This window comes from Phocoena sinus, chromosome 5 (genome assembly GCF_008692025.1).
Source record: "Phocoena sinus isolate mPhoSin1 chromosome 5, mPhoSin1.pri, whole genome shotgun sequence".
NCBI classification, from domain to species: domain Eukaryota; kingdom Metazoa; phylum Chordata; class Mammalia; order Artiodactyla; family Phocoenidae; genus Phocoena; species Phocoena sinus.
Window position 1 is genome coordinate 26,746,649 of NC_045767.1, and position 13,292 is coordinate 26,759,940.

Consider the following 13,292-nt stretch of genomic DNA (forward strand, 5'->3'; position numbering starts at 1 on the left):
GCCTTTTTCTTGTAAGTTGGCCGGAAAATGAGAATGATAGCTATTGTTTTAAGCAGATTTGGCATCAACTCTAGTTTTACTGTTGTTCATATGGAATCTTCTTCACATGGTAGCCAGATGGAGACCAAAAAAATCCACTAAATTTCAAAATTAGTTTATTTTTTAGCAAACATGATTACAGTATGTATTCAGAATGCATTATGTGAAAAACCTATTTTTTAATCTAACTTTATATTATCAAAGAAAGAAGTTAAATATATGTTGATGCATTGTGGAAACCTGTTTATCAAATACTTGTACATAAATATTATAAACTTGGTTTTGTAAAGCTGCTCTGAGGTCGTATGGAGTTCTTTATGGAAACACCAAGCTATAGTCCTTGACACATGAATTTTTATAGAAGGAACCTTAGAGGTCATTTAGTACTTCTCTTCCAATTCAGGTATGTCTTTTACAGAATCTTTGGTAGATGATCATCTAACCTATTTTTTTGTGGTCTTTGTTTCTTTTCTTTTTTAGAATTTTTTTTTTTTTTTTGCATTGAATTGAAATCTGCCTCCTTGTAATGTTACCCATTAGTCCCAATTATATACTTTGGAATAAAACAGAGACCAGCTGGTCCATCTGCTATTCACCGAATGATGAAAGCCACAAATCTAGAAGTCATTATTTTCTTCCCTTTCCTCTCTCATTATCCTCCCTCCCCTCATTGAAGTTGTCCTATCAGTTCTTAAGTCCAAAGTATACATTTGATCCATCCACTTACTTCCATTTTTACTGCCACTAGATGGTAGTCCAAGCCACCATCATCTTTGACCCAAACTAATAGCCTTAAAAAAAAACCCTCTGTGCTTCGATTTTCATCTCCCTACAATCTCCTTCCTATACCAACAATCTACAAATTGTAGTCCTGACACCCTAGGACAACACAAGATGATTCATTAGAATGCAAGAAGAAATACCAGAAATTCTATTTACATTTATTTTTATCTTATCTGTCTTAATTTCTATTTTTGTATAAGTTTCTATAATGTTTATAAATTAGTACAGTGTATATATTTTAGCTCTTATTTTTCTTTTTTGCTTTTTATTAAATTCATAGTCTGATAGATCCAACTTCCCACATCTATTTACATAGTCTTATATAACTAACATGTAAACAGTTGATTTTTTTAAATAACATGTAGTGCCTTTCGTTTAACCCATTTAGATTTTCTTACACATTTTTTAAAAATTTTGAAACTATCTTATACCTACAGAAAAAATTCAAGTACAGCACAAATAACATTTTTTCCTGAACCATTTGAGAATTAGTTGCCAACCTGATGCCCCATCATCTCCAATACTGTAGTGTATATGTCCTACAAAGATATTTTCCTACATTAGCCACAAAAGCACTATCAAAAACAGGAGAACATTATTATTCCTATTTAGTCCTCAAAGTATGTCCTTTATTGTAACCATTCCAATTCAGAATCGCGTTATTACATTTATTCATGTCTCCTTAGTCTCTTTCAAATTGGAAGAGTTCCTCAGTCCTTCTTTGACTTATATAACCTTGATACTTCTGAAGATTTGAGGTCAGTTATTTTGTAGAATGTCCCTCAGTTTAGTTTTGCCTGATACTTACTGAGAATTAGATTCAGATTGTGTACCTTAGGGTGGAACACTGTAGAAACAATGCTGTATTCTCATTGCATCCTATCTGGTGGCACATGGTATTGATTTATCCTGATTACTGATGATGTTAACTTTGATCACTTGATTAATGTGGTGTTTATCAAGCACTTCCAGTGTGTGGTTACTCTTTTCCGTATATATAATTAATAAGTGTTTTGTGGGGAGGTACTTTGAGACTCTATCAATATCCCATTGCATACCAAACTTTTCCCATTTACTTATATTAGTATGGACTCAGGGTCTCCTATTTTATTCAGTGGGTGTAATTTATTACTGTTTATTTTGATGCTTGCCTTGTCCCAGATTTGGCCAGTTAAGAGCCCCTTAATTCAGGATTCTACGTCTTTTTGACATATTCCCTTTCAGTCTTTAAGCCCTTCTTTAACTTTCTATGTACACTTTATCATCTGTTTCAACAACATTTCGGGTCATTTAGATTACTTTGAATCTTCATTATGCCACTTTTAACTATTCCTCTTACATAATAAGCATGTCTTCTATTTCTTTATTTAAGTCTTGGATAATAATTATCAATGAGTTGAAGCCAAAGAAAGGGCCCAGTTGTGCTGCTCCAGAAACTTCTTTCCAGATCGGGGATTCTCAACCAGTTAATCAGTTAATATTAATATACTATTTTTTAGTTTATTTTGAACAATTATCTGATTAGTCTTCCAGCTAGTTGCTGCTGCCAAGTCAATGTCACTGACAAGCCAAAAACTCTATCAAGATCTTCCCTAGAGCCCAACCATCTCCTTCCTGAAATAAAAAAATTTTTTAGCATTTTTAGCATGCTGTTCTTCATGACTGACAGCACCATCTCCATCTGATCCCAGGGTTCAGAGAACTCTTAGCTTCATGTCACCCTCATTGCCAGTAGAATCTTTACTTACAACCCACTTTGTAATATAACAGCTCTGGGGGCAGGGGGAGAAACAGAACAAAACAAAAACTTAATTCTTAGCACATGTTATAAACTCAGTAATATAACTTAACTACAGAAATGAATAAATACTGAAGATTAATGCAAATAAATTAACCCAAACTTTACATGGGTCTAACTGTTCAGTTAGCTGTGAGTGTACAGTGTGAGTCTCCAAAGCCAAAAATCTGGATTCCAGTATAGAACCCAAGACTTACAGCTGTAAAACTTGGGAAAGCCACTAAATTACTCTGAGTTTCAGTGTCCTTTTATTGTTGTCATTGTTGTTGTTAGATAGAACTAATAAATGGAGCCCGCCTGCCTGCTCCACACTGTTGTAGAAGCCAGAGAATATCATGTAAATGAAAAGTTTCCGTATGCAGTTAACTGGTTTGAAAGTGTAAGATTATCATTCTTATCACAAATATATAGTGCTGTCATACAGTTGATTTACTGTTATTTTATAAGAAAAGAATCATGGGCAGCCTTGTCAAATGCCTATCATTTTCCTAAGCTATTTTCCTAATTCTGATCCTTTTTTAAAAAAGAAAATGAAGCTAACTTGGCAGGACTTTTCTTTTGATTCTACCTAATTTGTTTGCTTGTTTGTTTGATGCTCACAAATTATCTACTTTAAAAGTTGTTCTCAAAATTTGGGGGGATCAGCATAAGCCTCACTATTTGGTTTATAAATTCTTCCTATCTTTAATTAGAAAGTTAGAACAGATTCACTTCTCAAGACTGACGTGGCATCTTTCCTCTGCTCCTTGATTTTTCAAGAAGTAGTGGAATTAACTCTTAAAGAGACTAGAGAAAGCATCAGGCTTAACCCTTGTTGTTCAGGAACATGTTTCACAGCCTGGGGGCAGGTTGGGGAGTTGGGGGACATCTCTATGTCTCTATCTTCCATCTATAAAATGAACGTTAAGAATCCTACTTCTCACTGTTGTAATGAGGACTAAATGCAATAATGCATGTGAAATAAGGCCTATAAATGATAAAACTTTAAAGAAATATGTTAGTGACATATGATTCAGAACTCTGGGATAATAATAATAAAAGCTATCATTTACTGAACGTACTCTCCTTACCAGACTCTGTGCTCTCTTTTGATGCTACAACAACCCAATATGTATTATTATCCCTATTTTAAAAATGAGGAAGCTGAGGATCAGAGGGGATAAGTACTGACCAAAGTCACACAGCTAATATGCAGTCGAGCAAATTCAAACCCAGTTATGTCTGGCCCCAAAACCTATACCCTTAACCGTTGCCTCCAATTTTACCTCATACTCCCTCCTATTTGGCCCTACAGGGTTGAACTCATTTAAGCGGGAGCTGCCCTGAAAAGCTCTCTTCTGTTAGGAACTGCTGCCAACCTTTATACTGTTGATTCTAAATTTTCCAATATGAAAACCATTCTATTCTGGAGAAGACAGAAACCACATCGTTGATTAATAACGCTGAACTCTCTTATTTATCTGCTAACACTGTACCATCTTCTGAAAGCAGCAGCCCTCTTCTTTCGTACTCTTTTTGTATGAACATTTTCTCTATTTTACAATTTCAAAAGCCTCAATTCCCTTTGCCTTTAGTACTAGGTGCAAAAATGCCCAATTTAATTAGAAAGACTTTAATTGGTTACCTGTTCAATTACTTGAATAGATTTCTGGCCAAGTACATTTTCTGCATAAGGTAATTAGTTAGTAACCCATGCCCACAAATCCTCCCTCAAATTCTTACATCATACAGCTTTCTCCTTTTTAAATATCCTCAATGTTTATATTGATAGGTGTTACCAATTTGTCATGTACTTATACAAAAATTAGTGGTTTCAGAAGTGAATGATCCTGAACTGAATCAATAATTATCAAGAGCAATAAGACTTTATGAATTTAGTGCTAAATAATACATATGAAAAGCTTATTTCTTTGGCAATTTATTACTTAAATTACCACAAGTGTGTTAATTGTGAACTTTGACAGCTAAATGATCAGCTGCGTAGACAGGACCCATATGAATGCTGCCTTGTGTTAGTGACTGGACATCCCTACAACTTCTATGAAACCATCAGCCTGTTACTGCTGTTGACACTTTGAAAGAACTCACAGTTGCATTATACTATCATTTGAACATTTGAAAATAAATTGAACTCTTCACCAAAGACATGTGTAATACGTTGACCTTTCAGGTTCAATCGATTTGGAAAAAAAAAATATTTTTGATCTCAATATTACTCTTTGTAATTTGATTCCAAGAATATTTTTACTTTTACACTAACACTCTCTAAAAACTTCATTTTCTCAGAATCTCTATAGTTCCTATTTAAAAAGTCTTTTTAAACTTATGTAATAGCTATAGATATTAATCACTTTTAAAATGGCATGAACTAATGGGTACATCTTGACCCAATTGAAAATTCATACCATTCTCTGGAAAAAAGTCCCTTGGCAAAATATCCTTGGGAAGAGAACAATACCAGAAATTAACAACTGCTTAATTTTAATGTATAGAAAGAGTTACCTTGTTTTCTTAGACTACATTGTAAGTGAATATAATTTTCTTAAAAAGGAGACACTGTGGGAAACATATGAAAGGATTCATTTCCTGCTGTTTTTGGAAAAATGTAATTCTTCTGTAGTATTAGCTAAAAGATTTACCTAAAATGGCTTTTCAACAATAGCGTATTGTGAGTCAGAAATATTTTCTTTCTCATTACAGAGATTTAACAGGTTTTGACAATCAAACAGGAGATTTTTGTATAATTTTTGCATGAATGTTTAGTTCTTCCTACTCAGCTGGAAATTATTTCAGAAAATGATTTAGGAACTAATGTGAGGTCCTTAGACCAAAAACAACAATAACAACAGCATGTTACCAAAGCAAACTTGAGTCCACTCACCTGTGCGCAGTGCCCAGTAAAACCAGTCTACTGCCACCGGGTTGTGGTGAAGGAAAGTGCAGCATTTATTGCAGTCCCCAAGCAAGGAGTCTAGGCAGCTAGTGCTCAAAAGACCCTGAAATGGCTTTCAGGGAAAGGTTTTTAAAGACACAGTGAGGGAGATGGTTATGGGGTGTGTGATCAGCTCATAGACATTCTTCTGATTGGTTGGTGGTGAGGTAACCAGGAGTCAACATCTTCAACCTTCTGGTTCCAACCAGCCTGGGGTCTATGTGCTTGTGGGCAGCATTCAGTTAACTTCTCCCACCTGGTGGGGGTTTCAGAATTGACAAAATAGTTCAAAGATATGGCTCAGAATATTAGCTCTAGCCCTTGAAGAGGAACTAAAGATCCTTGACTTTGTTTAATGGCTAAACTATTACTATTTTGTCTTGCTTGACTGTTTTCCTTTGTTTCTACATTTTCTCACTTCTCTGATTAAACTTATTCTTTGGAACTTGGGGAAGGCCTAGGAGGCTAAAGTCTTTCTGAGAACAAGAAGCAGGCAGAGGACATGGCATGGTGGGAGGGGGCTGGGAGGTGGGGTCTATCCTGAGAAGGCTCCATAGGATCCTGCTCGGTTACAAACACTCTGAAATTTATATACTTTCCTTTCTCATGTTAGTTTGTTATATCATGTAATTAATGAAAAGATTAAAGTTTATTCAGATTAATTCTGTTATAAGAACTTTAAAAAGATTTTGAGATAGGTGGTGAAACCTTAGTTTCAAAAATACTGATTTAAATGCATTTCAAATGTTAAACATGTAGCTAATTAGGGTAGGACTTTTGAGCAACAGTAGAATACTGAATTGGTCATATTTTATTTGGGATAACATTTCTCTTCATAGAAACATTGTTTAATTTAAGAATCATTGTTTTATGTGGAATCTATCTTTTATCCTGCACTGACACAATTTTTACTCTTTTGTCAAGGTATCAGATACATACTGGACTTCAACATTCTATCATAAGACCTACACAGCCCAACTGCTTACCTCTGGACAATGCAACCCTACCTCAGAAGCTGAAAGAGGTTGGATATTCAACACATATGGTTGGAAAATGGCATTTGGGTTTTTATAGAAAAGAATGTATGCCCACCAAGAGAGGATTTGATACCTTTTTTGGTTCCCTCTTGGGAAGTGGCGATTACTATACACACTACAAATGTGACAGTCCCGGGATGTGTGGCTATGACTTGTACGAAAATGACAATGCTGCCTGGGACTACGACAATGGCATATACTCCACACAGATGTACACTCAGAGAGTGCAGCAAATCTTAGCTTCTCGTGACCCCAGAAAGCCTATATTTTTATATATTGCCTACCAAGCTGTGCACTCTCCACTGCAAGCCCCTGGCAGGTATTTTGAACACTACAGATCCATTATCAACATAAATAGGCGCAGGTATGCTGCCATGCTTTCCTGCTTAGACGAAGCAATCAACAATGTGACCCTGGCTCTAAAGACATATGGTTTCTATAACAACAGCATTATCATATACTCTTCAGATAACGGTGGCCAGCCCACAGCAGGAGGAAGTAACTGGCCCCTCAGAGGTAGCAAAGGAACCTACTGGGAAGGGGGGATCCGGGCTGTTGGCTTCGTGCACAGCCCACTTCTGAAAAACAAGGGAACGGTGTGTAAGGAGCTTGTGCACATCACTGACTGGTACCCCACTCTGATTTCACTGGCTGAAGGACAAATTGATGAGGACATTCAACTGGATGGCTATGACATCTGGGAGACCATAAGTGAAGGCCTTCGTTCTCCCCGAGTAGATATTTTGCACAACATCGACCCCATTTATACCAAGGCAAAAAATGGCTCCTGGGCGGCAGGCTATGGGATCTGGAACACTGCCATCCAGTCGGCCATCAGAGTGCAGCACTGGAAACTGCTCACAGGGAACCCCGGGTACAGTGACTGGGTGCCCCCTCAGTCGTTCAGCAACCTAGGGCCGAACCGGTGGCACAACGAACGGATCACGTTGTCAACTGGCAAAAGTGTATGGCTGTTCAACATCACAGCCGACCCCTACGAGAGAGTGGACCTTTCTAACAGGTACCCCGGAGTCGTGAAGCAGCTCCTCCGGAGGCTCTCACAGTTCAACAAGACGGCTGTGCCTGTCAGATACCCCCCCAAAGACCCCAGAAGTAACCCACGGCTCAATGGAGGCGTCTGGGGACCATGGTATAAAGAGGAAAACAAGAAACAGAAGCTACGCAAAAATAAGACTGAGAAAAAGCAGAAGAAGAGTAAGACAAGGAAGAAACAGCAGAAAGCGGGTTCGTTTACAAATTGCCGATTGGGTGTTCCTCGTGGATAGGTACAAATTTTTTCCTGTCTGGTTAAACTTAAATCAGTACTTAGTCTTTCACCAGTTTTCTAGGTGAACCAGCATGTTTGGCTCAGTGGGATTCCTGCCATCAGCCTCGCTGTGTTCGTGTTGTGCTACTCCAGAGATTTCTGCCACCTGGAAAGCTTGTGCTCAGTGCCAAAGGTGCTACTCTTGGAAGCCATGCTTAGAGCAGAAAGGAGATGTTTGTTTCTCTTGCTCGTTCATAAAAGGTGGTCAATGACGAGTCCAGCTGTTGTGCTTCAGTCAACTGACCAAACACTATGCTTTAAATTATAACATTGGACTGTAACCTGCAATTGATGGACATGCTACTTTGATGGAAGTTACAGGGCAGCATGATTAAAAACCACCTTTGATGAAGTGTAGTCAAAGGTTGCATCACCTCAAAGGCCTTGAAGAACATTTTTTTCTTAGAGAATTTTTGTATATCTATCATAGGACACTTGGGTTTTTTTAATTAATTCTATTTCATATATCATTTCCTTTCCTGTGAAAATAAGCTGTTTTTCTCACATGTGAACAGCTTGCACCTCACTTTATCATGCATAAGGGAATGGCAAATAAGAATGTTTGAGCACACTGCCAAAACGTGAATGTAACTATTTTCTAAACACTTTAAGAGAGTGATGTTTCAGAATAAAGTACATAATTTATTTTTACAGAAAAAATATTATTTTGTTTTCATAAATAGTTTTACAAATCACTTTTAATTATTTTATTTTCTACATACCATTAGAAGAATTTTATTTCATATTATCAAGATTATCAAGTACTGTAATACTACAAATTAATAGTGTGTGAATTTATAGAATATAAAAAGAAAAAAATGATAATCATCATTGTTCAACCATTATTTTGAATGTAACAAGATGAATATATTCCTTACAAATTACTTGGAAATTCAGCGTTTGTACAGAATTGAGAGACAACTTTATTGTTTCTGTCATAAACACTTTATTTATGTATCTTAATTATTAAAATGACATATTTTATAGCACCAGCAGATTGTGTGGCTTTTCTGATTTAACATCTATATAGAATTATATTATTCATTTTAACAAACAAAAACCTTTACAAATAGGCAAATGAAGGTATGATTTGCTAACAACCATAGTAATATAATATGGATTTTGCAAATAAGAGATATTTCCACTTGACCACTGCATGGAGAAAAGTGTTCTCTTATTAATAAATAAGATTTGTAATGACCCTACTCTTATACAAAGTAGACTTGGTGGGGAGATACAGAGAAATGAATATATGGGTCCTATCTGGCGTTGTTAAAAATCGAATTTGAAACTCACGCATGCAAATGCCATGAGGAGGATTAAAGGAACGTGATCTGTAATGAAGTTTATCATGGGTGATCAGTGAGGATCCGTGGGCCCTGGAGTTTTCTTTAAGGTGCCCTCTCCTAATATTACCTGTAAGTCTAGTAGTTTGCACTCGAAAAATCACAGAGAGCTAGAACTGTGATATGTGAAGTTACAATTGTGATTAAAGAAATGTACATGGCAGTATGGCAGCATACTATTAAATACATTTATATCAGAATTCAGAGGATAGCTTCTCACCGTTCATGGAAATCTATAAAAGAATCGATAGACTGTTACCAAAATTACTAAAATGGACAAAAATCATTTAATATTTTAAAATTTTAATATTTCAGTTCTAGAATATATATCTCCGTTTCATTATATAGGATTAAGTACTATTTCCTGAGTTTGTGTTTTGTCAACTGTATATTTAAATGGGTCTTTAAAATCAAAGGCATACTGTCAGTGTTTTCCTCTCTTAGTGGCACATAAATTAATGAGGTGTCATAAAATAGATAGTATCTTATAATTCAAAAGATAGTTATTATTACATTAAAAAAGAGTTCTGAGGAAAAATGAGTTCAGGATATGTGGAGTTAAACAAAGTTAAAGGGTTCAATTTATGCAGACTTTCTTACAGTTTTTAAAATCTTAGCTTGCCTTGTAAATCTCTAACAGAAGGAAATTTTTATATAGTGTTTTCTAATTTATTTCACCATAAAACCCTTGTCTATAGCACATTACACAGGACTAGGCAAAGTATGGAACAGACCTCAGAAATTTTTAGTGTAAACATAGAATCTTCTAGAAATCCCTAGCAAAACAAAAAGGAGAAAAGAGGCAAATTAGGATCATGAAAATTAACTCACATTTGAGGCCAGTAGATATTATGTAATATGGTGTGATTTTAAATTCTCTGTAAATGACCATAACTTTCTCAATGAAAATAAATTAGCCCACAGTTTTCTACCTGGAAATGACTTCAAGGACGTTATTTACTATTTTTAGGAGAGTACCTGCCCGCCCCCCCATGACTCTGGGTAGGCGATTTAGGAGAAGTCTGTGTCTTGCCCTTAAGAAACTAAAATCTAATACAATAGTCATGTATAAATAATGAACAGAAATGTTTCCAAAATGCTGTCAACAAATCACTAGGTGTTTCAAGATGTCCAGGGAGGAAAATACTCTGCACTTGACTTTTATGCCTTAACCATTAAAACTATGTTCACGTGGGGCGTTTATTCACAGTTCATTTTCCTGAACTGTGATTCTCAGGTTGCATTTCTTTTGCAACCTGAGAGTTGCCCGTGGCTTTTTCAAGTGTAAATGGCACCACTTTAAAACCTCTGATCCTTTTATTAGGATACCAAAGGAAACCCCTGGAATGAAATATAAGTATCGCCCTAGCTTTGTCAGAAAATAAATTGTGGATGTGGCTTATGTGTCTTGGATGGGAAAGAATCTAAATCATTTTATTCAAACGACAAAACAAACAACTCTGTGGTACCTTTCAGTCAGTGAAAAAACATCCACACCATGGCTGTCAAGTCTTGTTTCATCTGTATTTACATACTTTTCCCACACTTTTCCCTTTTAAGAATCTTAAGAATAGAGGAGAAACTGTCCCTTTGATAGTTGAATGAGTAGATACTTAATACATTGTAACATTTGATGTTCCAAGGTGCATGAATTTGGCATCAGGATTAGCTTCTTAAGCATTTTATTCCTGGGATTCTTGAGTACATACACTGTGAATCTGTCAGTAGCCATCAGAATCTGTGTTGTTGGCAGGAATAAACTGGCTTGCCAGAAGCAGCAAACAAAATTCTTGTGTCAGAAGTTAGTAATTTCATTGTTTCCTCTTAGCGAAATTACTTATTAAAATTCATTCGTCCTACAAATGTTTGTTAAATCCTACTGCCTGCTTGGCAGGCAATGTTCTTGGTGCTTGAAATCCATCAGTGAACAAAATGGATAAAAATTCTTATTCCTTGTGCAGGTGACATTCTAGCCAAGTGATGCAAACAATAAGTAACAAACATAAATAAATAAATTATATACTATATAAATAAATGATATACTATATAAAGTAGTGTGGAAAAGAAAGAGTAGATCAGGATAAGGGGAGGACTTATTCAACACCAAGTTTACCCATCCATTTATTCAGCACTTGGTAAGTGCCACATATGATAAACGCTGTGATATGGTGACTAGCAACATGAGAGAGAGTCCCTGTTTTCAGGTAGTCTGCATGCTCCTGGGAGACACAGCCATTAGTCAAATAACCAAACACCCTCCTCTTCTCCACTCTCTTCCCCTACTTGATCTTTCTCCATAGACTTATCACCCTTTAATATATTTCATATTTTACTTACATATTTTATTTATTCTCTGTTTCTTCCCACTAGAGTGTAAGCTTCTTAACAAAAATAGTTTTATGTCTGCTCTATCTACATCTGTATTGCCAGTATGTAAAACAATGCCTGGCTCCTAGTCAGTGTTCAATATATATTTATTTTTTGCATGAATAGGTAAGATAATCACAGATATTCATATGTTCAGCTACATTTGCTTGGGTTTCCACTTTCTGCAGTTGTATAGGAATTTCACTGTTGAAAAATAGAACTAATCATCCCCCATACCATTCCTCATAATAATAGCATTGTTGTGAAATGAAGAAATTTCTAGCATTAGAAAAAACTAACTTGAGTAATGTATAGTTATAGGAACAGAGTGTTAACAGCAAAAATCATACAATTCTGAGAGCAAATTTTATCTTTATTACCTAACAGAGTACAACATAATTATTCTAACACTACTTTGAATGTAACAGAATACAGTATAAATGAGAGTTTCCAGAAAGGAGAAATGGGGATTAAATTGTGAATAATTTTTGTAGCAAGCCATAGAAGGGAAAAATATAAATAGCAAATAAACCTCTGTGTCTTCACAGAATTATGAAGCCAAATGGACTCTATCCCACATCCTTGGGTATCTTGTTACGAAGCTCTCCAAACTGGCAAAGAAAGAATTCTGTTTCTTTAAAGGTAAGTTTTTCTTAAGTATTTTATTGGTCGTAGCATCTCTGTGAAGTCCATTGATTCATTGATTAGATCTGACATTATAAAACACACGACATGAAAATGTTGTCCATGGGAGTTAGGTAGACTTGAACATATTTACTTAACTTTCCATTTCATATCTATGATTTGAAATTTCCTTCCTCTCAAATGTACTGCAATCCTATAATATTCTTTGTCAATTGGGTTATGCAATTTTGGATAAAATCAATCCCACCAACTTAAAAGGTCCAAGAAAATAACATATGCTCATTAAAAATGTGTATTCATTCTTTGCAGAAATTCTTTAGCTGTTAATTATAAATGGAGGGCATCTTATCTAATGAATCAAATAAAAGTAAAATTTATCTTTCAGAATAAATATCCAAAAACAATTTTTAATATGACTTTTTTTATAAATTTATTTATTTTTGGCTGCGTTGGGTCTTCATTGCTAGTGCGTGCTTTCTCTAGTTGCGGCGAGCAGGGGCTACTCTGTTGCAGTGGGCGGGCTTCTCACTGTGGTGGCTTCTCTTGTTATAGAGCACGGGCTCTAGACGCATGGGCTCAGTAGCTGTGGCTCACGGGCTCTAGAATGCAGGCTCAGTAGCTGTGGCACATGGGCTTAGTTGCTCCACAGCATGTGGGATCTTCCCGGACCAGGGCTTGAACCCGTGTCCCCTGCACTGGCAGGTGGATTCTTAACCACTGCTCCACCAGGGAAGCCCAATATGACATATTAATGCTCTGGAAACAATACTTTAATAATTAAAGTTTCTTCAGCCTTAAGAGTTGTGAATGACTGGGGATTACTTTCGACTGAACATCTAAATTCTAAACAACTGTGAGAAAGAATATTTTCATAACAAAGGTTAAAAAAGTAAAACCTTGATTTTACTTAATAATCTGAAACTGTATCTTCTTACATCACCATCACCAGAACTTCCAGAGGCTCCTTTTCAACAAAAGTGATAGCATAACTCATCAGTCATGGAGACTCATTCTGTCT

General features: G+C 36.0%; 1 protein-coding gene across 10 annotated transcripts in view; it reads left to right on the forward strand.

The window, feature by feature from the left end:
* CAMK2D (calcium/calmodulin dependent protein kinase II delta) overlaps positions 1–13,292 on the forward strand; it is a 468,012-nt gene that overhangs the window by 54,167 nt on the left and 400,553 nt on the right. For 3 of the 10 annotated variants that reach the window (XM_032632325.1, XM_032632333.1, XM_032632326.1), the window contains exon 3: positions 6,477–8,910. In XM_032632325.1, coding sequence (XP_032488216.1) covers positions 6,477–7,875 — 1,399 coding nt within the window. In that variant the 3' untranslated portion in view covers positions 7,876–8,910. Of the gene's footprint in view, positions 1–6,476; positions 8,911–12,177; positions 12,272–13,292 lie in introns of those variants that run through there. The other 7 variants (XM_032632322.1, XM_032632321.1, XM_032632323.1 and 4 more) reach the window with 5 other exon arrangements.